The following is a 23,349-nucleotide window of genomic DNA, read 5'->3' on the forward strand; positions in this document are numbered from 1 at the left end:
TGTATTAAATAATCAACAACTCCTACTTTTGATCCGCCCATGATGCCAGCCTCTACCACCCACTTGTTAAATTTTCAAGCAAGCACCTTTGTGCTTTCTCCGATGCTAACCCTAAGACTTCGAAGAAGCTCTCCATAAATATCTACAAAACTAACTCAATCCTTCTTCAAACTCTGCTCTGCCATGATACCCACAAAAACTTTACAACAGTTAGGCTGTGGTGGCTGAGACCACAGCCTCTCACTGTTTTCTTGCACTCTTCCATCAGACTGCCTGTGTATCCATCTGTCTGTCTCTTGCCTGATATTTAGATTGTAAATTCTTTGGGGGCAGGGATTATCTTTTTGCTCTGTTGCTACTGTGCCTAGCACAATGAGGTCCTGGTCCATGACTGGGACTCCTAGGAGTTACAATACATACATAATAAATTATTAATAGCTATTATCTGTAGGATGAAAACATGAAGCCACATGTGGCCAACTGTTATAAATCTCCATGAGGTCTGAAGTAAATCTAGTCAGTTTGCAATATAAATCAAGTTTAATAACTATCTATACTCTCCTAAGAGCTACTCATGGAGTGATATTCTTGAAAGGTCAGACTTCCAGTGCTAGCAGGGCAGTTTAAAATGTCTCATATATATCAATGAAAAGGCTGTAGATGTCAAAATGGAGGACACTGCCATTATAAGTCTGGATATTACAGACTTCAACAAAGGGAAACAAATACAGGTCAGATACTATATATGTATACATCTGATGAGGCGTTCACCTTTATCAGCTCGCTTATTTTGAACAAAACACCTTGGGCCAGATCTTCAGGTTGGCGTAAACTCACATAGCTTCAATGTAAATTGGCATAGCTCCATCAGTTGGGGGATCTGGCTCCAAAAAGAACCCTAGGGAATGTTGGGGTTTGTGATTTACACAAATAGTATTTAAAGACACACTGCTGGAATATATCCATATTAAAATAATTTCTCCATTTCTAATGGTTTTGAAATGCTACTCTTTCAAAACTGAAAAATCTTACCTACAACATTATAAATAGCATTTTTATGGTAGGCCAAATCACACCAGTTCCTGGAAGCTAAGATCCATAATCTGAATTCTTCCCAGACTGCTGAACATCACTTCAAGCACAAACAATGCTCTGCTATCCTTGTCTATCCTCGACCACTCTTTGCATGTTCTCTCTGTGTTAAATTCCACAAATTTTCCCTCCCCAGGTAGTATTTGGAGGGATTCTTTCAGTGTTCCTCCAGTTGCCCAAGAGCACACTTGCCATGGCAGACGCTCTGGCTTCATTCCTAACAGATATCCCAAATAATTCCATCTTCTTTTCTGGATAGCTTTAGAGAAAATGTGCTGTTGAATGCTCTGATAAATCTCAGCATTTGTTATAAATTCATTCCATTTAATATTTAGTATTTTTCTAAGGCATTTAGAGACTTGCCTGTACCTTTGGGGGATTTCCAGCTATTACATCCATGCATTAAGACAGATATAATATTTGAGTTGAACATTTGTAGTCTGGTCTTTAAGTTGTAGACTTTCGATGACCAAATCTTGTTTAAGCTGGGGACTTCAGCTGCCACTTTACCAATTTGTGACATTATTTCCTTATGGCCATCTCCACTGGCTTGCATGCATGTTACTGCCAACATATGTGAATTAACTCACTTCTTTCTATTCCTCTGCCTTCTAAAGTAATGCTTGAGTTGGAAGTTGCTGGGATTCTCATTTGATTTTTCCTCCCACAATTGATTATTAACCCCATCTTTTTTGCAATGCTGGTCTCTATTTGCATGTTGGTTGAGCTGTCACTTAGGTTAGCTAGATCAGCACAAAATAGATCTTCTATACTGTTGTTAAGCTGCCTTGATTATATTAGTTATTTTTACTGGCATACCATAACTCTTAAAAATGTTCCCAATTGAATCACAACAGATGCATCAAATGCTTTCTTGAAATATATGACAACTGGTTTTTGCCATAGGACATTCTCTTTGATTATTCTTCTTAGGGGAAAATCTGGTTGACACATGAGTTTCTGGGTTTTAGTTTAATACCACTACCACACTCATCTCCCTAAATATGCCCTGGCTAAGCAAGTACCAAGGACATTCAAAGAAGCTGGTTCATTCTCTGTAATTATGAGCAGAAGAGACTAAATGGAAGAAGTTTTCGAAGTCTCTTAGGTTCCTGACAACCACAAAAAAAGATAAGAGTTTCAAACAAACAGTAACCGTTAATGACAGTTTCTACTGATGATTAAAAAATACTTGATTGGAAAAGATGAATTTGTTACCAACAGTCTCAGTGTTCTCAAAAGACTTATCAACTTCTATACCTAATCCAACTACACAGAGGAAACAAAAGGTCTTATGCTCAAATAAATTTGTTAGTCTAAGGTGGCACAAGTACTCCTTTTCTTTTTAAAAGGAGTAAGGTTCCCCTCAAATCATCCAAAGGAGGAAGTTGCAAGCACCAGGGAACAAGTGCATGCTGTTACATCACTGACATCAGTCCCAGTCACACTAGCACCAAGGTCTCCCTCTTCCATCAACAATGGGCTGAGAAGAAAGTATGAGAATTTCTTAGGTCTTGTCTAGACTGGCATAAAATGTGTCTTTTTAAAATACACCTTTTACCCAAAATGTTTTTAAAATACACCTTTTACCCTAGCTTAGATAAGCTCTTACTAGACAGAATGTTCACCATTTCTCATAAAAAGATGGGGAGTGCAATGGGGGAAGGGTATCTTCTTTCACCTCACAAAGAGCCCTAGTACTGAGCCAAGAGCTAATTAATGTCCCCCAACCATGGTAACAGCATCAGCTCCTCCCCCCCACCCCAGCAGTGACTGGATGCATCCTGACGAATGAGGGAGAGGAGCCAGAAGAAAGGGCAGCATGCTAAAGGAGGCCACAGCGAACTTGGGATAACAGACTCTTACCACTGCTCCCTGCTGCTGTATGCCTGTTGTGTACCAGCTGACAACTTGGCCTATCAGGCCTTCTCTACACTACATTTTTCCTTAAAGCTACCACCAGTGAATCTGTAACAATGGTGGGAAACAACAGTGGTCATCTAGTGCAGACCAGTTGCTTGTATTTCAGCTGCATCAGAGCAGGCCTAGATAGCATGGAAATTAAAACACCGGCTCTCACCCACACACTACCTATGCTAGTTCTCCCACTATTATCACTGATGGAGCCACACCGGAAAAGTTAAAACAAGGCTTCAGTAGCTACACTTCTCCGACTTGCATTCTCTCACTAGCAGGAAGATTCTGACCAACCAGCAGTCACAGAACTGTTGCCCACTCCTCTCCCTCCTGTTTGCAGACAAGTCGAGGGAGAAATATTCCTCTCAGACAAGGATCTGGAGATGTGTAAAGGCAGATTTTTCTAACAAAAATGGAAGCGGCAGGGAACGGCATTGTGCTTGCTCTGCCCTTTTTCCATCCTCAGAAGTAACAGGAATGTCAAGTCTGGTATTCCCCTGTTTTTTCAGGAAGACTTTTGGTGGACCAAAGAATATGAACTGGAGAGCTGACTCGCAGGGCTTGTCTGCATAGGGAAATTAACTGGAATAAAATATTTCACAATAGCTCCCTCTGTGAGCTCACTTATTCCAGCATAGGCGTGGTCACATGGAGAGTGGTCCCAGAATATTTTTTTTCAGAACAGTTTACCACAGGGCAAGGGTGCTGAATCTTTAATGAAATCCTTTATCCAGAATGCTCATTAGTCAAGTGAAATTAAGTGTTAAAGTTGTAAACAATAAGTGACTAAAAAAAAAAAAACACTTCTCCTTCCAACTGTTCAGTTTTCTGTCTTTTTACTCTTAGGATATCAATTTCACTAGTTCTCCAGGCACCATCTAGCAGTCAAAGGAAAAGAAGGCTGGATTCCTAATGTGTAAAAACCATACACAAAAATTTGCAAATTAAACACTTTTCATGCCTTCTTTATAGATTTTTTTAAGAGAACATTTCCCTATTTTCCCTTTTTTAAATTATCACCTTTAATGTTCAATTAGTTATTTTCTCATTTAGGATAAAATTATATAGGAAACATCCCCACAAAGAGAACAATGTGAAAAAATTAAGCGATGCGTGTTTTAGATGTTCCCTATTCAGAAGCAGGGCTTGGTAAATCAGCTGGCCCCAGGCAAGACAGAGGCTTGCCCTAGCTAGCTAGCAATAGTACTTAGCTTAGATTCTGCAAATGTTGATTGTCTATCATTTACCAAAAAGTTTCTAGCCCTTGCACTTGTAAAGATAATTTGACATTAGATTATTGTTCGAAAGCTAGTCCTTTTCCAAATCTTGGCGATAGATTGCTCCAGGGCCACTTTTCTGTTACTCATAACTTTGTTAAACATCAAAAAAGTAAAATTAACAAAATTCTGATAATTTTTATTGATGATATTCAAAACTTTGTGCATATCATGTTATGCATACTTAGTACAGCAATGAGAAGCTGCAGAAACAGACACTGGAGCTAAATTACTCTGATGCGCCACACAAAACATTGCTGATTAAAAAGGTAAAGCAATGGAGACTATTTCCCCCCCCTTGCAGAAACAGGAAGTACTTATGCATAAAGAGACAGAAAATCTCCCCCTCTCGCAACACCTGGGGAGGTGCGACTTCACATTTTTCAGACTTTTACTAATCAGTAACTGATATCGATGACATAGATTAACCTTTTTGGCTGAGTTTCCCACCACTGCTCACACTGGCAGAGCTGAATCAGTGTTAACAGTGAGATTTTTTTTAAAAACACAAAGTCCATGATGAATGGTTCCAGAGATAAGATGCTGGAATAGCCTCAGCAAAACGGTCATCCCCCCTCATCATCTGTGTATCTGTTGGCCTTGGAACTTGGCTTCTCATCAGGTTTTGCTGGTGGAGACCCCACCCTCCTTTCTCATACTGGAATTGAATAATGGATGTCTAGTCAAGTTTTTAAGTCCCAACTAAGAATTAAACATGCAGACAATAACTGTAGTTTTAATGAAACTAGAAACCAAATATGAGTGTTGCATTACAGACATGTAAACTACTGGTATATAAGGCATACTGAACACCCGAGATTACCTCTTAAAATTCTCCTGTATGTTACCCTTAATAGATAATATTTAAAACAGAAGGAACAATTTACTCCAAGTTATTGAATACTCAGGAAATAAATGTTATAGTATCAAGAAAGAAGATGATAGCGTTCTTGTTTAGTTTCCTTTTCTAGTATGTGTAGTCACAAGCAGCATGTCTTTAATAATATTAACTAGTTTTACTACGCAGCACATACACTTAAGATGGCGCAAGTGTCATGCTGCTAATGGTGAGCACAGAGAAAAAACCCTGTTGGCAGCACCAAGCATTTGTACCTGGTTTATAAAATTTAGGGGGCTAAAACATTACTTTAGCATATACTATCCTTTTAAGCTGGATTACTTTTGTTTTTGGCCAAATTCAGACCAAAGAACTGAACAGTAGAGTAAGAGACCCTATTTGGAAATAAAGGGTAAACATATTGGTATTATCCTGTTTAACAAAAGCCCAAAAGAATAACAACCGAGGCTTACTAATTGAAAACAAAAACCCCTCTCAGAGACCCTGTTTCTCCCCACAAGGCACAAGTGGCAACAGGCCTCCATGAACCCATACTGAAGATGGTTTAACTGCAAGGGAAGAGGCAAAACCCAAATAATTGTCAGTAATATGTCAGTTTGTTAATTATACTGGGCTCAAGTGTCCATAAGGAATGAAACCAGAACTACAGAAGTTCTGAGCTATATAAAGCAGAATGGCTTTCAAGTGTCTTTCAAAGTTTTCCATGAGTCAGTAAGTCCATAAGCCACCAATTCACATTTAAAATTACTATCATCACTGATCTACATTTACATACAGCTTCTCTTTTTCATTCTTCATATACCTATAGCTACTCACCTACATAATTAAGTTCAGGACTTTACAGCACACTCAACTAGCAGATAACAAGTCTCACTTTATATCCTCTTGCAAATACTCATGAATCGGGAGGTACCCAAGTGTTAAGATTCCTTTATTCTTATACTAAATTCCAGAGTAAACTGTCAAGTAAGATGGTTTCCCAATCTTTGCTGCTCCTGTATTTATAGTATTGCAACTTTTTTTCTGCTCTATGACAAATACTAACTTTTATCCAAATTCTTACAAAATTACAAAATTTAGTTCTGTTTCCAACACATCAGGGGGGAAAAAAAAGATGGAAACCACCACAGGATTTATGTTGCGTCTCCAAATATGAGAGAAACTTTAACAAAACTAAAAATAAGCATCAATGTTCATGTGGTGTAAAATAAGAGAGATTCAACTAAATGAATGTATGAGAGTAGAAAATTAAACTGTAGTGAGTCATCATCACTTTGGCTCAAATGTTGCATTTCTGTAGCTTCAAGAAAACATTACTGGAAAATGGAAAGAATCAGCTTCAAAGAATCCTTCAATACACACAGTCAAACCTAACCCACCTCAAACAATTTGGGACTGTTAAGTAATATTTGATGTTTGCAGTAATGTAGACATGTTGGTCCCCAGATTTTAGAGAGACAAGGTGGGTGAAGAAGAGCTCTGTGTAGCTTGAAAGCTTGCCTCTTCCACCAACAGAAATTGGCTCAATAAAAATATATGACCTCACTCATCTTGTCTCTCAAGTAACACAGACTTTCAACAAGTTCTCTGCTCCAAGTTGCATAAATGTCAACTCATGTCCTTCCTTTTATGGCTACCCACATCTTTGCTCTATGCATTTATAACATCAGGAAGAGTATTCCTAAATTACAACTTAAATTTTATACTGTTTCTTTTTCAAACAAAAAACATACTCCACAATGCTTTAGAGTTAATACAACTTCACAGGAAGATTCAGAAGGAAGTTCTTCCCACATTGAAGTAGGTCTCCAGGAAGCAGCAGCCAATAAATTCTCATTCTTGAGCTTCACCTTTAGCTTATCCCCTCCCTCCTATGTACACTGATTCTTACATCGAAAAATAAAATAAAATAAAATGGCAGATCACATCCAGCAGCAGCAGGAAAATGGGAAAAAGCTGCCAAATAAAAGAGGATGGTCAGAAAAATAACAGCTACAGACACAGAATGAAGGGACTAAAAAAACTGAACCCCCCAAACCTTTTCCAGACCAGCCTTTAAACTGGGCCAAGCTCAGTAAAGGTCATTTACTTATGGTGCAACATTTTCTATGAGGCTTTCCGATAGTTATTAGCGTTGAGTGGAACACATGAGTTTAGAATGGGAACCACCCATATGTACCCTACTTGCATGCATTTTGCTACATAAGACTTTTTTTTTAAATTGAAACATAAATTGCAATTGGTGCAAAGGTAGCACTTCCCCCACAAGTAAATTGCTCAGTATTTTCACATACAGTATTTGCAACCTCTAGCTGCACAAAATCAATATCCACCAGAAAAAGCTAGTTCAGCCACAAAGATATTTAATTCGTCTCACTTCCAGTATGATTTAAATAGTAAAGCATTTTATATCTTTCTCTCATTTGACCTTCTCAGATGATTCTCTGATACAACGACCAAGATAACAAATCTCAAAAAAAACCAGGAGTACTTGTGGCACTTAGAGACTAACACAGCTGCTACTCTAAATCTCAAAAAAAGGGTATCAATTATAGGGTGACCAGACAGCAAATGTGAAAAATCGGGATGGGGGGGAGGGTAATAGGAGCCTATATAAGAAAAAGACCCAAAAATCGGGACCGTCCCTATAAAATCAGGACATCTGGTCACTCTAACAACAACAATATAAACATACTCTGCCTTCTGCAGATGGAGATTAAATTAATCCCTCCTCAAAGCGCATTGGTGGAGTTTGTTTAATCTAAAAACCTAATAACCAAAATACTGTGCTCCCCAGCAAACTCTACACCTTCAACATACAATTAGGTTTATTTCTCGAAGCTTTCATTTCCCCCTTTTGAATCTGAATTAAAAATTCTTAGAGAAGAAAGTTATTTACACTTTGGAACATACATTGTTCAGTAAACTCTCTCTTTTCTAGAGGATCAGCGTCTTGAAGAGGAATTTTTACTTATGGGTTCAAAATTTTAAGAATCTCCACTCTTCCTCCCTCCCCCCCAACTTCAACAAAAACCAGCCAATTATGGAAACCAAAACTGCAGAAGATGCCTTAAAAAAAAAAAAAAAACAGAAAAACCCCCGACGTCACAGTTCATTGTTCACATATCCCTTCCAGTACAAACAGCACTCTGGAGTTGTTTTCAGTATCAGAACACCTCATCACATTTGTACCTTTCAAAAAAATACTGTGTTGATTTTCTCAGCATATACAGACATTCTCTTCCTTCCCAATCTGGCTTTAAAAATCCATCAATTTTTGAAATAACTACTGAACAGCTGTGTATTTTCGTTTCTGCTGCCTGTAACTGTTCTACCTTTATTAATCTGGTGTATCTATTTTCTGACAGATTGTAGAGAGCTTTAAACAAGAGTATGGTTCTTATTAATACAAATCTACACACTAAAAAGCCACCCCCTCTTCTCATCCAAACACTATCATTACACTCTCAAGTACTCCTTTTCTTTTTGCGAATACAGACTAACACGGCTGCTACTCTGAAACCTGAAATTATACACAGAACATAGTCATGAAATCAGGTGAACACACATCACAGTTAATCAACGGCAAGTCATTCCCTACTTACTCCAAGCCAAGAGCAGAACAAGGGTGGGTTTTGGGGTTATTTTATTTTATTTTTTTTTTAAGTTGTGTAATGCTCCGTGTGGCAGCAAAAAAGCAGCTCAGGCCACTGAATTCCACCGGGCCTATGCATTAAGCGTCACTGATGTGAATCAATTATCTTGGAGACGAAGATGCATTAAACAGAACGGCCAAAAGCTCCCCGCGCAAATCCTGGATATTAATTTTCTGAAATCCAGCTTTTGCACTCCCCTCCCCCGCAAAATGGCGACGTGGACCGCAGGGAGGAGGAGGAGGAGAAACGAGAGTGCAGCACTCTCCGGAGAGGGAATAGAGGCCGATGGGGAGGCGAGGGGGGTTGTGGTGGGGGGGGGCAAGAGGGGCGCCCGGGGGCAGGGAAGGAGGGATGGGGGGGAAAGGAAGGGAAGGTCAGAGTATAACCGGGGGAGGAGAAGGGGAATGTGACAGGGGGTGGAATGAAGGGGGCAGATCCCCGGGGGGTCTCCAACCCCCCCCCCCCGGGCAGGCTGGGGTGGGAAGCGGGCGGCGGGGCGGACAGGCGGACGAGCCCCAGCCCCACAGACCGGGGGGGGGGTAGTGGGGATTAGGCCCCGGTGCCGCGGATGAGGCGGGCGGCGCAGGCCCGAGGAGGAGGGGAAGCGCCACGGGGAGCTAAAGAGGCAGAGGAAGGCCCGGGGCGGGGGAGAATCGCGGCTGGGGAGCGGGCCCCGGTACCTTTTTTTCTCGCCGGTGATCTCCATGGCGGCGGCCGCCCCTGTCGCAGTCCGGGCCGGCGGCTCCAATCCCCGCAGGGGGTAGCGCGGCGCTGGGGGGAGGCGCAGCCGAGGGGCCGGGGCTCAGCGCATGGGGCAGGCGGCGGGGCCTGCGGAGGGGACGGGCTCGGCGTCGGCTCTGACCGCACAAGGCTGCGGGCTGCTCGCTCCTCGCCGAGCGCTGGGAGGCGGAGGACTAGGGGGCGGGCGGGCGGCCGGGGCCGGGCCTGCCAGGCGTCGCACCACTGAGAGGCCGCGCCGCCGCCCGGCCCCCCTCGCCGGCTGGGTCAGCTGAGCAAACAGCTGGGCGGGGGCTGGAGTCTCACGTGTTGGGCTGTGTGCGGGGCGGGCTGGGGACGAGCCCCCCTCCGCCCGGCCCCCGGCGACACGGCGCGGCCTGCAGAGTGCTCGGGGCGGGGCCAGGCTGCAGCGTCCCCGAGCCCGCCACCCCGGGCACCCCGCGGGGCCGGAGACCCCCCGCCGGGTCCCCGAGCCCGCCACCCCGGGCACCCCGCGGGGCCGGAGACCCCCCGCCGGGTCCCCGAGCCCGCCACCCCGGGCACCCCGTGCACACAGCAGGACTAGAGACCCTCCCTCCCCCGAGCCTGCCACCGGCATCTGGCGGGGCTAGAGACCCCCCCCCCCCAGCCTGCCACGGGCACCCCGTGGGGCTAGAGATCCACCCCCCCCCCCAGCCTGCCACCGGCACCCCGTGCACACAGCAGGGCTAGACCTCCCCCCCCCGCAGAGAGGGAGTCTAGGGACCCCCAAGACTGCCTCCAAGACCCCCATTGAGAGCCTGACATTGACACTCCCCCTACGCACATTCCCAGTGGTCCTAGAGAAACCCTCGCTCCCTGGGCCTGCCACTGAGAACCCCCTCCCACACAGAGATCCTTACCTCTGTTGATAGAGACAGGTCTGCAGAGGTTTTCACCCCTCCAAACACAAAGAGAGGCCTGAGAAACTCCCCTCCCCAACATGGAGACGCAGATGGGGCAGCGTATCACCACCAGCACTTACTAACATCAACAAGAGAAGCCTGCAGAGACATCACCACCCACACCGGCAGGCCTGTAAAGAAAATGTATACACACTTACACAGCTGCCACACAGAGCCCTCCATCAAGACAGGTCTGCTGAGGAAGATTGATTTCAAACATTTGTTAATTTAGGGTAATATCTTGAATCCTGTGAAATCACACATGGCTTAATCCCTACATCATCTATTGATTTCAGTGGGTTTCTGCATGGGCACAGGGAGCCATCCACAGGGGTCTGATTGTAGGTTCAAGGCTCAAAGGCCTTGTCCCCAGGAATTTCAGGCAGGGATGGCCAGTTACTTATGCATACCCTTAGCGTAGGAAGAGTAAGCCACTACAAACCATGACTGCTGCCAGTGCAACTTACCCTTACTTGACTAAACTGTAAATCATGGCTTGGCCTGTCGACTGGGTTTCCATCTGGTACACTGATGGCTGGTTACGGATGAGTGAAATCCCCTGTGCAGACAAGGCCGTTAGAGACCGTAAGATGCTTGGGCCAGGGCTTGTGCTTTTTCTCTGTATTTCATACAGCACCAAGTAAAACTGATGAGACTCACCAAATAATACACTTTATAACATGCAAAAAAACTGTTCAGCCTCATAGCTGAGATTTTATGGGGACAATACATATACATCCATGACAGCACACTATTATGTAAACTATTGATGAAAAAATTTCACCATCTCTTTTCTGTTTCCGCATGGTACTGTACACCACAAGGAAAACATAATTTCCAGTTACCCTTATTAAAACTCAAATGTTTTTAAAAGCTTCTTTTTCATTATGAAAGATGTAAAGGAGTCATGTCCAACCTTTTCAGCCTTAAGGCTGGACAAGTTATTTCAGTGTTCAAGGGGCCACGCTTAGTACTTTGGGCTATATGCTCTGTCCTGTTCATCTTTGTTTGTGCCTCTCAGGCGGTGCAAAAGGGAGCACTCCAACTCACAACCAGTTTCAAGTTGCCACCAGGCACTGAGAGCCAGCATAGCCTTCTCCTTGCAGCTTCTGCAGCGCAGCACAGGGAGGGAAAGTGGCTGGAATATGCTGCATTCAGATTATCCACAGCTGGTTTATGTCCTTTAGGGACCACAGACAGCCGGCATAAATTAGAGCAGCCCCTAGAGCTCTCATCTGTGCTGGGACTGTGACAGAAAGGGAGGGGGATGTAACTGGTTGTTGGTTCATAGTTTTCTCTTCTTTTTCCCTCTTGTAAGTTATATGAGGGAGAGGAACCGTCCTCTGATTAGTACTCTCCTAGGCACAGGCAGAACCAACTGGGCTCTTACAGGTAAGGAGTGGGGCAACCAAAGGGATGCACCATGTGGCCAGTAGGGGTGCTACTGAGCAGTTGCATCACAGACTGGACAGAAGGTGCGGCGAGCACTCCTGACTCAGATCAGAGCTGCTCCTGGAGCTGTGTAGGGGAAGTGGCAGGAGGCAATGTTCCATAGCAATGATTCAAACATTTAAGTTTAGAAGTAAGAGGGCATGGCTCAGAGAACACACTGTCCATTTGCAGAACAAATAGATGCAACTACTCTAAAGAGTCAAGGCACTAAAATCTTTTACAAACTATGTCCTCAATCCTGCAGACTCTTACTGAATAACTTTATACATATGAGTAATCCTATTTAGATCAATAGGAATACTCACCTGCAAAAAGCTACTCAGGTATATAATGGTTTGCAGGACTGGGTTCAGTGGACTCAGTCCAACTCTCATCATGATAGTGGAAAGACTTCTACTGACTTCAGTGGGAGCAGGACTCCTACAAACATAGCCTCGCTGTAGGAGAAATATGATTGCAATGCAATCATGATACAGTTTTCATGTTGTCACATACGACTAATATCTCTTGTCTTTTGCAATACAGTACAGGTAAAATAAATTATGTTAATATAGTATTAAGAAAATGTTCTATGCTGAATATAATACATTAGTTTAGTACCTTTTGTTCCAAAGGATGTCAAAGTATTTTTACATATGCAGCATGACAAGCATACGTGGTGCTTCACCAAACACAAGAAGGACAAGGTCCTTTCCCAACAAGCTTGCAATCGAACTCAGACAAATACAAAACAGGAGACAACTGTGCCAGCATAAATGCATGCCAATACTTTGTTGGTGAAGAGATTAACATAGGAAGGCCTCATGAAGGAAGCTTTACATAAACACAGGCACACAGACAAACGGTAGGAAACATCTCGGAAAGAGAATAACAACTAGAACATGGCACACCATGCAACCACAACTAGGGAGAGTGAAGAGAGGAAATTTTGGCCAGAGTCAGTGCATTTAGCATTGAAGGCTCCACAGCAATATTAACTATGTCTCCTTGATCATGTGGATTATGGGTCTGATCCTGTGAGTGGTAAACAGAAGTGAGATACACCAGAAGCAATTGGCCCCTCACAAGATTGAGTCCTATGACAAAAGCGTTCATTATATTCCATCATATATAGATCACTCTGCTTCTGTGTTATACCCCCTCTGCCATGCTGTGTCTATCTTGTCAATTTAAATTATAAACTCTTCAGGGCAGGTGCTGTCTGCTACTCTGTCTGTACAGTGCCCAATACAATGGGGCCCCATAGTTGATTGACATAAATAAATAACAATAACAAACAATAATAAATGCTCATACAAAGCTGGGAAATGTGATATACTATGCAATAATGACACATAAGGAGCTACACTTGTTTTGGTGCATATAGATAACCTTTTGCATGCCTGTATACATATTGTATAATGTTGTAATGAATGCTCCTAGGGGTGCCAGTTGGCGTTGCTGTAATATCCTTAACTCCCTGACTTTTATTTACATAGGTTCTTAATTTTAACAAGCCAAAGTCATTTTTGCATGCAACTGTGTTTTTCTTTAAAAAAAAAAAAAAAGTGGTGTCTGTGAAGTTTAAATAGAAATGGCAGGGTGAATAGCTGCTGCAGTCGGATACATATGCCATAGACTCTTGTTATCCCTTTGAGGTTTCTCATCCAAGAACGGATGAAGGCCAGTTTTGCTTAGCTTATGAGATGTGACAATATCGTAGCTCACGGCAGCAGGGCTATGGACTTGTGATATTTTTGTTGTTCTGCTCACCGAAGCCTCAAGGACAGAAATAATAAGAACAGGTATCAAAACTAGATCTCCCACATAAACACTGAAGAGCACTACTACTAGGCCACCAGGCAGGAGAGCAGATACTTACCTTTCAAAATGAAGCACAGCCAGCCTAAAGATAGGGAGAAATTCACTGGTGCATTGCAGCACCTTTATACCAACTTAACAGGGCCACAGAACCACTGTAACAGTCCTCTCGGGAATTCCCCTGATGTAAAGGGGAGTTCCTGGCAGGTGCAGAGGTGTCCCAGTTGGCTCTCTGCCACTCCCACAGGAGCACCGGCAGAGTGGATGTGTTAGGGGCATTTCTGGGGGGGGGGGGGAGATAGAAAGTGACAATGGCATTCCTATGCCCTGTCCTGGCTACTTCTGACTGCTGGAATGGTGCTTTAATCTGCACTGGGAGCTGAAGTGGCCCCTGCTGACCCCATCATAAGGAGGTGCAAAGCTGCCTCAGTGCATGTGGAGGGTTGATTTGGCCCCTTAGAACACCAGGTAAATAGCACAAAGAAGGGTACTAGTCAGGTCAAAACCTGTAGAGCTGTGAAAATTAGACAGGATCAGGCTTATTCTAGCCATTAGCATAATTTGTTTTCAAGCTTGCCGTTGCTATCCTTTCAGCTGCAGCTAACTTTGATACCTGTCATGTGCTCATTTTAGGAGGCACTTGTACATCTTTACCACCACAATCTGGGTTTGTTATACCATTAAGGTTTGAAGAGTTTATGGACCACTGTACATGTGACAAATGTAGATTGTACCTCACAGTATATCCCCCAAATGCCTTGTCCTGTCTAGTTGTAAGTGACTCAAGCAATGAGACTCCAGATTAACACTACAGTCACACAGGTGTAGTAGATTCTTTGAGATCCTTGGATGGAAGGCACTAGATAAAAGTTCAGTGTGGCATATTATTAATAGTATCCATGTTAATTGTTTAGAAAGTGTAAAATCTCACTGCATGAACTGGCTGAGGAGTTGTAAGTGCTATGGTCTCATTATGCACAGTTCACACAGGCACCTTTGTGTGCATTTCTCTCATGCCAAATATACATACAATCAGTAGTAAAGACCTATCCATCAAAGGGTGGTAGTATTTCAGAACAATATTAAAAATGGAAGGTTGTTCAGCAATTACACATTTCCCTTAAAAATGGTACTATAGTCGATTTAAAGATGATATGAAGTATAAATGTTTTCCCCGACATGAAATTTCAAGCCACTTAACTTCAACAATTTCTTATACACTTTTTCCCTCTCATCTTGCCAGTGCCTGCTAACAGTAACTCATTATAGTATGTAGCAACTTAGTCACTTTTCCTGACCTTTATACATGTACAAAGTTCACTAAGTTATTTCGTTAGCAGAACTTCCTGAATAACCTATTACTTACATATGACTAATTACACCTCATTCACAGCAGGCTGGGCATTGAGTCAGAAAGTAGCTCAGTGAGGATGGAGCAGGAAATAGGGAAGAGAACAAGTCAACAAAAGGATGCCGGACCTTTTTCCTTCTCGGTTTCCTGATGTGCTTGCTCAGTGGTTCAGATACCACGGTGATGGATGAAAAGGAGCTGTCTTGAGCTCCAGTTCGGGTCTCATTGAAATAAATGGCAAAGCTTCTATTGACTTCAGTGGAAACACGGTCAGGACCTTAATCTTGTTGGACACCCTTCTCTCCTGACACTGCAGCAGGACACACATACAGACACTCCCCAGGTTACCCAAGACCCGACTTACGCAAATCCGCACTTACGGAAAAAGTTCTGTAAGTAGAAATAGGAGGGGGTTTTTTGTTTTTTTGCATAATGGTTGGGTATACGTTTCCGATTTACGCAAAATTTGAGCTATGCAAGGTGCTCTGGAAAGGAACAATTGCGTAAGTCAAGGAGCATCTGTAATTCCCATTGACTTTGAATTGACAGTGAAGTCTATTGTGATTGCAACATTAATATCCATCAACTTTGTAAATAAGCCCCTGATGCTACAGTGATAGGCACCAATCAATCAATACATATTTGTCCACAAATCAGATGCAACCCACTATACTTCTTCTAGAAGCACCTACTGGAAGGGTATGTCCTCACCACAGAGTTAGACTGGCTAGACTAGCATGGGTGGAGCATCCCTACTGCAGAGCCCTATGCATGAGACTGCATCCATAATGGTGCTAAACTAGCCCTTGTGCTGTGTTGAATTTCTAGCAGGATAGCCTAAGGATAGCCTTAGCTGTGCATTAGACTGGGCCACTCCTTTGAATTCATTTGCTGTGTGTTGTGGAAGAACTTGTCTGTCTTTCCTGGGTTCCTGTGCAAGTGGTCTTGTGAGTCTTACTGATGTCACACCACAGATTTACATAAGGCTAGTGTCAGCTTCTGGCCATCTGGCAGCACGGGAGAGAGATTTATTGGATGGCATCTCTGTTTAAATACTGAGGAAGTGCAACAGAAATGGGGCAGGCAAACATAGGTTTAAAATGCAGTGCAGAATAAGGGAGGAGTTCGACAAAAAGAACTGCTCAGGTGCGATAGGATAGGAGGACTAACAGCACTTGGGCTTGATTCGCCTGCATTCACACAGCCAAGTAGGCAGGTTGCCAGCTTGGGCTGAAGTGAAATCCAAGTTCAATTGCCAATTGCTGTGACGTTTTTCATGAGGCAAAGACCTGGAATAATCACCAACTCATTTTGCAATAAACAGCTGTTTTTCCGTAATATCTGTCCCTATTAACTGGATTCAAGCCTGTGACCGGGTAGTGAAAGCTACTGCCACAAGTTATTCCCTGAGTCTGCAACATTGGCTGAAGCAGAAGAGACGTGACCAGAAAAGGATACTACTCTTCTGCAATTGCTACGATTTCCAATAGTCTCTCCCAAGTCTGAGAGCACGTCTACAGTGCAAGCCAAAGTGTAACTGCAACTCATGGAGACATACCCGAGCTAGCTTCGGTTTAGCTAACTCAAATAACAACAGTGGTGCTGCAGCGGCCCAGATGGCAGCATGCGCTGTACAACTTCACTCAGGATCCTGGGTATGTGCTTGACCCTGGCCCATGCTGCCGCCCTTGTTGCTACGGCTTCACTGCTATTTTTAAGCTCGCTAGATCAAAGCTAGCTCAGCTATCTACATGTGCTGCAGTCACAATTCTGGTGGCAGTGTAGACGTACCCTGAAGACTCTCCTCACATTCCTAATCCAGCCTCTTGTTCCTTCCTCTTAGCATTTGCACGTTAAAATATTTTAAGGCCAATGCCCTCTTTTAGGACCTGGCTCCAAAGCTGGTTTAGGTCAATGGAAAGACTCACACTGACTTCAATGGGCTTTGGATCAGGCCATGTCTCTGCATACAAAGAGGATGCAGCGTGGCTGGTAACTTTTACTGTAATAAAAAAAACCGCCATCCAGTTCAGTCTGCCCAAATTCAGTATAGCTGAACTTTAAGGGAGAATATTGCTCTCATGAAGGAGACAAACTGAGAACACTGACCAGATGGAAGCATGCATGCAGGTGCTACGCAAACTTCCCCTGCTGGCCTGCCAGCTTTGCCAGCCCCAGACCAGTCTTGAACAGACACTGGTCAACGTATGGAGGGTTTCCTGATGTGGACAAACATTCACTAGGGATCAGAATGGTATCTACAAATTGCTCCACAGGGTAAGGATGATGATCTTGTAGTTAAGACATTATCAAGGGACTCAGGAAGTCTGGGTTTAGTTCAGTCCTTCTGTGGGACACTGGGCAAATCAGTTTCTCTGTGACACATCTTCCCATCTATAAAATGGAGACACAAATGTTTCCTTTCCCCCACCCTTTGTCTTTTCTGGCAATCTCTTCAGAGTGTGGGCTGTCTCTTACATGTGTATGTACAGTAGCTAACACAGTGGGGCCCTGATCTTGGTTAGGGCCTCTTGGTCCTGCTGCAATACAAATAAATAGGGTTGCCAGACACTTTTACTTGTGTCCAAAATACAGTATTTTAACTCACATCACTGGAGCTGAAAGGAAACTCCAATGTGCCAACCAGCTCCACAGCGTAACCAACTTAGCTGCAAGGCATCTGCAAAGCTAGTTTTACTTTCTTCTTAGTCCAGCTTCCCTTCTGAATGCCTTATGAGTATAAGGGAAATGCTTTAAGAACATGTAATGGAAGCCAGGCAAACAGTAGGCAGGTGAAACATTAACTGGATTTCAGGAAGAACGTGTTCATACATACCAATACCTACAGCAGAGGGGAACTGTAACTATCTCAAAAGGAAAAGTGGTTTTTGCTTCACACAGACACTCATTGCAAATACCCCTGAACATTTTGGAAAACGTTTCTTTTCTCCCCCTCAGCCAATTTACAGCCTGGACTGCAGATTTGTGAGATTCTGTGTCCCACATAATCCAATATTCTGTTATTTCTGAAATAAGCTATGAGTGTTAACATGTATGTGAATGATTAAAATATAAGGGGAATTTATATATTTTTGCATACGCTAACATCCCGTATTGTTTCAACTTTGAAATTTTCCTGTCACGCTGCTAAATTTATTTCACTAAACACTGGAAAATGCACATTTCCTGAATAATTTTTCTGTTTATCATTTTTCCCCTTGGGTTTTTGGTTCAAATGGAAACTTAATTTGCTGTTGTGTTTTGGCTAATATATTAGAAAACACAATTCAGGCTTTAATAGCTGGGTGTGTTATAACATGCCTTTTGGAGAATTGTAGGCATTCAGAGAGGAAGGTGACTAATATTATATCTAGGCTTGCAAAAAGGAGGGGAGGGATCGAGCCCGTGATTTAAGGACGCTGTGCTTCCCCCGGACGAGCACCCAGCCCTCCGAAGTGGGCAGGTAGTTGCGGGTGTCCTCAGGGAGATCGTGGACCATCACTCACTGGTGGACGTCTGGCGCGACCACCACCCGGACAATGATGCCTCCTTTACCTATGTCTGGGTAGAGGAGGATCGGTCGCGCCAGTCCCGGTTGGACTGCATTTATTTTTTGCGTTTCCATCTAGCATGAGCCCATGACTCCGGTGTCCAGCCGGCCCTGTTCTTGGATCACCACTTGATGACCATGACGGCCTCTCTCAGTTCGGAGAGTCCGGGCCAGCCTATTGGCCTTTTCTCCCCAGATCCGACCGATGCCAAAGCCTGCAGGGTGCTCTGGACTGAACTCCCGATGGTCAGCGCAGGCGACCGAGATCAGCTGGAGCTGCCTCTCTCTCTGGCCAAGCTCTTGGAAGCCCTCTGCTGCATGCCCACCAATAAATCTCCGGGCATGGACGGGTTGACTGTGGAGTTCTGTTGCATGTTCTGGGACGTCCTTGGCCCGGACCTTGTCATCGTCTGGGCCGAGTCCTTGCAAAGCGGGGTCCTCCTTCTCTCGTGCAGGCGAGCCATGCTCGCCTTATTGCCGAAGAAGGGGGACCTCCGCGACCTACGGACTTGGCGTCCCGTCTCTCTCCTCAGCATGGACTAAGGTCGTAGTGAAGGCCATCTCGCTGCGGCTGGGGTCCATGCTGGCGGACGTGGTCCATCCCGACCAGACCTACACCGTCCCGGGCCGGACCATCTTTGACAACTTGTATTTCGTCCGGGAACTCTTGGAGCTGGGGCATAGGGATGGTCTATCGTTCGCTCTCCTGTCCCTGGACCAGGAGAAGGCGTTCGAGAGGGTGGACCATGGGTATCTCCTGGGCACCCTGTGGGCGTTCGGCTTCGGGCCCCAGTTTGTGGACTTTCTCCAGGTGCTGTACGCCGACGCGGAGTGTCTGGTCAGGCTCAACTGGACCCTGACCGATCCGGTCAGCTTCGGGCGGGAGTATGGCAGGGGTGCCCCCTCTCGGGCCAGCTGTATGCTCTGGCAATCGAGCCCTTCCTCCGTCTCCTCTGCCAGAGGTTGATGGTGTTGGCGCTATGGGAGCCGGAACTGCGGCTGGTCCTGTCGGCGTACGCCGACGACGTGTTCCTCGTGATCCAGGACCCAGACGACCTGGTGTGGGTGGAGGCGTGCCAGGCCGTTTACTCGATGGCCTCCTCCGCCCGGGTCAACTGGGTCAAGAGCTCTGGCCTGGTGGTCGGGGACGGGTGGCAGGCGAGCTCCCTCCCGCCCGCGCTTCAAGCCATCTGGTGGAACGCGGGTCCGCTGCTCTATCTTAGCGTTTATCTATCCGCCATGCATCCTTCTCCACGGGAGAACTGGCAGAATTTGGAGGCCAGGGTGGGTGAGTGGCTGCGGAGATGGACAGGACTGTTCCGGTGTCTCTCCCTGCGAGGGAGGGTGCTGGTGCTGAACCAACTAGTCCTGTCCATGCTCTGGCACCGACTCAACACCCTGAGCCCAGCCCCGAGGATCCTGGCCAGGCTCCAGAGGATGGCTCTGGAGTTCTTCTGGCTGGGGTTGCACTGGCTTTCTGCGGGGGCTCTGAGTCTTCCCCTGGAGGAGGGAGGACAGGGCTTGGGTTGCTTGCGCAGCCAGGTCCATGTTTTCTGTCTCCAGGCCCTGCAGAGGCTCCTTTACGGGGCAGGTAGTGCGGCATGGAGCACGTTGGCACATGTCTTCCTCTGCCACCTCTGAGGGCTCCGATATGACCGCCAGCTCTTTTTTCTCCATCTGAGAGGCCTTCCGCAACACCTCTCTGAGCTGCCGGTTTTCTACCAGGACGATGAATGAGTCGCTTGCCCCCTTCCCCGCTACCTCCCATGTTATTGCCGCCCCCGAGGTTGTCTCGTTTCCTCTGTCTACAGACAATTCTCAGGGGGGCAGTTTTCATGTCCCCTCTTCCCAACATCATGGGGGCTGCACTATTTCCTCCGCCGCCCCCTCCCGTGCTGGGGATGGGGACGGGCTGCCTGGCGCAACCACGCCGGGGTTCTGCTCCATGCTTGCCCGTCTCTGCAGGCCTCACTGGAGGATGGCAGCGGGTTGGCTGCCACGTCCCACTCTGTGCTGGTGGAAGAGCTTCGCTGGAGGAGGGACACTCTAATTCCCTGGATGACCAGCAGGAGGCGCCGCAGGGGTGAGTCGCCACTCCGCTACACCTTCTCATACCAAGAGCATGAAAGAGGCATAATGTCCTTAGAGTGACCCAATGTATCTGACCAGAGTTTATTTTATTGTTCACTATCTTTTCTTCAGTTGGCCATCTAGAGCCTCCTGCCTGGAAGATGCCTCGAAAGGCCTAAAAACTACACAGTAATTAATGTATAAATAAATAGTAACATGTACTATGAAATAGCTCCCCGAACACACACAGCTACAGCGTATAGGTTTGTGTGTATGACTCAATTACTGCTTAGTGTAAACCCTATAACTGGCAGATTTCCATTTCCTGAAATATTGCTCTGTCTCTATAAACCCTGCCTCAAAGTTCATTCTTTCATATAAGAAAATATTACTGATGTTTATAGCATGACTTCAAACACCTGCTGATGAGATGAAGATGCTAATCATGTCCTGGCAGCATTTCTTCTTTTTTTTTCCATGTGGAGTTATTTTCTGTGTCATAATTATGCACAGCCACTGAGTCCTATGGGATGCATCCATGTTTCGAGGCATCCAGGCAGTAATAGTGGCAAGAAATGCCTTCTTCCACCTTTGGCTAGGCAGAAGACTGTGCTGCACTATGGTGTTCAGGGATCATTTAATAAGCAAGGTGCATGCAAGAGATTTGGTTTATTCTGTGTCTGGATCCAACTGGCTGTGCATAACAGCAAGATCATTCCATTGCCCTGCCCACACTCCCTATCTGAGAGGCTCATCCCTAAAAGGCACAGTCCCAAATACCACACTCTTTCCTCTCAGATGAGACCCTAGAAACTGTTATGCATGATTGCATCCTATCTCAAATGGTTTACAGCAAATTCTTCTGCCTGGTGCTCACTGTGATGTCCACATAGAAACTCCACTTGGGACAACATACAGCTTCCCCGTTATACAAGCATGACCAATGAGAGTGTGTCGCATGAGTGCTCTGCATACTCCACTGGCTCCCCATTTGATTCCAGATCCACTTCAAAGTCCAGGTCCTTAATGAGCTGGGGCCCAGCTATGTATGTCTCTATCCACCTCACCCACTCAGTGAGGATGTTGCAGTTGGTAGAGATTGTTGTGAACCAGGAACAGAGACAATTTGGCAGAAGATTGTTGACTGCGGAACTCTGAATGAGCCCAAATCTGACTATTTTCACAGCACAGTGCAAGGCCCACCTTTACGTGCAAGCTGTCCCTCAATGAAGGAAGAAGAATGTCTTGTCTCTAACAAATGGATGATGACAAGGGGCAGTGGGAAGGGAAGTTACAAGGACCTGATCCTATAATCCCTTGCTCACATGAGTAATCCATACTCACATGAGTAATCTTATTGAAGGTTTGCTGTAACGGGCAAGAAGTAACAGCACTTCACATCAGGAGGTGAAGGAAGCAGGGTACTTTTCAGCAACATTTTGCTTTGGATGACCTCGATACCACAAGTGTTGTGTGCATTAGCTATAAATAGACAAGCCATTTCCTCTTTGTGGCTTAATATCGTCCTGATATCACAGCAGTCATTTCAGTTTCATTATGATAAGATGAGCAACATCACATCTGGGGTGTCAGGTAAAAAATATCCAGCAAAACCCCCCAAGTTTAAAATTTTACATTGCTAAAGTGAGCAAGATTGAAGAGGAGAACAGGACAGGAGCCCTGACTGTCCACAGTAGAACCATTTACGTGGAGCAGAAAGTGTGGACTTCTGACTGAAGAGGACGCGTATGCTAAGTCTTGTCAGTCTTTTCCTTGAAGAAGTCAGTGCAGTGAGATTGTAGGCAGAGAGGCAGAGTTCAGGAAGACGATGAAGGTGGCAGGGAAGGCACAGGGGTTGTAACTCAGTGTTTTGTGAGGGGGATGGTGGTACAGAAGTAACTAAATGGGAGCTACCAAAACAAATTTCTCTTTTCAGGCACATCATTTTTAGGCTTTCCAGCGAGGTAACAGTCAGGGGAGGGGAAGGAGGCATCTGGTGAAGAGCCATAGAAAAGGCATCTTTTATGCCAAAACATTAGCCTACTTGTAAAGGATGAGGAACTCCATCACACCCAGGATTTGGGGATTCCCAGGGAATGGAGAGGAGACTGAGGCCAGGCCCAGGTAAGTGTTAGAGCTGTAGAAATAGGATAAATAGGCAAAAATGCGGGTAAGGCTAGGAACAACCACTCAAAACTGCAATCTGGGAAAGGAATTGGAGAGCCCCATGAGAAGCACAGCTGCCTGAGATCAGGGATTAAGCAGGCCTTGTGAGCAGGCTCATGATGACTCATAAGCCAACAGAGCATTTCTTCCCTTCTGAAAGAGAGAACTTGTGTGCTGGGCAGGCCTATGGAAACTCTCTCTAGATGCCCTGCTGTTACAAGGCAATGCAGCCATAGTTACTTTCAAGGAAACAAGCTTAGTGGGTTATTTTAATAAATGCTTTTTACAAATAACATTTGTACGGAACATATTTTTTCTCCTCAGGAAGTATGTGACACATGGTAACTGTCTGCTTGCAGAAACATTTGGCTATCTGTTTTCAAGAATGAACAGAACAGAAAAGTTACCTTATCCAACATGTAAGAGAGAGAAAAAAATAACCACACAAACCAAACAAAACTGGGAGCATAGAGGCAACGTTAAACACTGTTAGTCCAT

At 45.0% G+C, this 23,349-nt stretch overlaps 1 protein-coding gene across 1 annotated transcript in view; it reads right to left on the reverse strand.

Moving 5' to 3' along the window:
• HIF1A (hypoxia inducible factor 1 subunit alpha) overlaps nucleotides 1-9,715 on the reverse strand; it is a 41,749-nt gene extending 32,034 nt beyond the window's left edge. Inside the window, exon 1 of the mRNA XM_077819517.1 lies at nucleotides 9,482-9,715. Within this exon, the coding sequence (XP_077675643.1) occupies nucleotides 9,482-9,507 (26 nt within the window). The 5' untranslated portion in view covers nucleotides 9,508-9,715. The remainder of the gene's footprint in view (nucleotides 1-9,481) is intronic.
• Nucleotides 9,716-23,349: the final 13,634 nt, after the last annotated feature.

Source organism: Eretmochelys imbricata, chromosome 6, assembly GCF_965152235.1.
Source record: "Eretmochelys imbricata isolate rEreImb1 chromosome 6, rEreImb1.hap1, whole genome shotgun sequence".
Taxonomy (NCBI): Eukaryota; Metazoa; Chordata; order Testudines; family Cheloniidae; genus Eretmochelys; species Eretmochelys imbricata.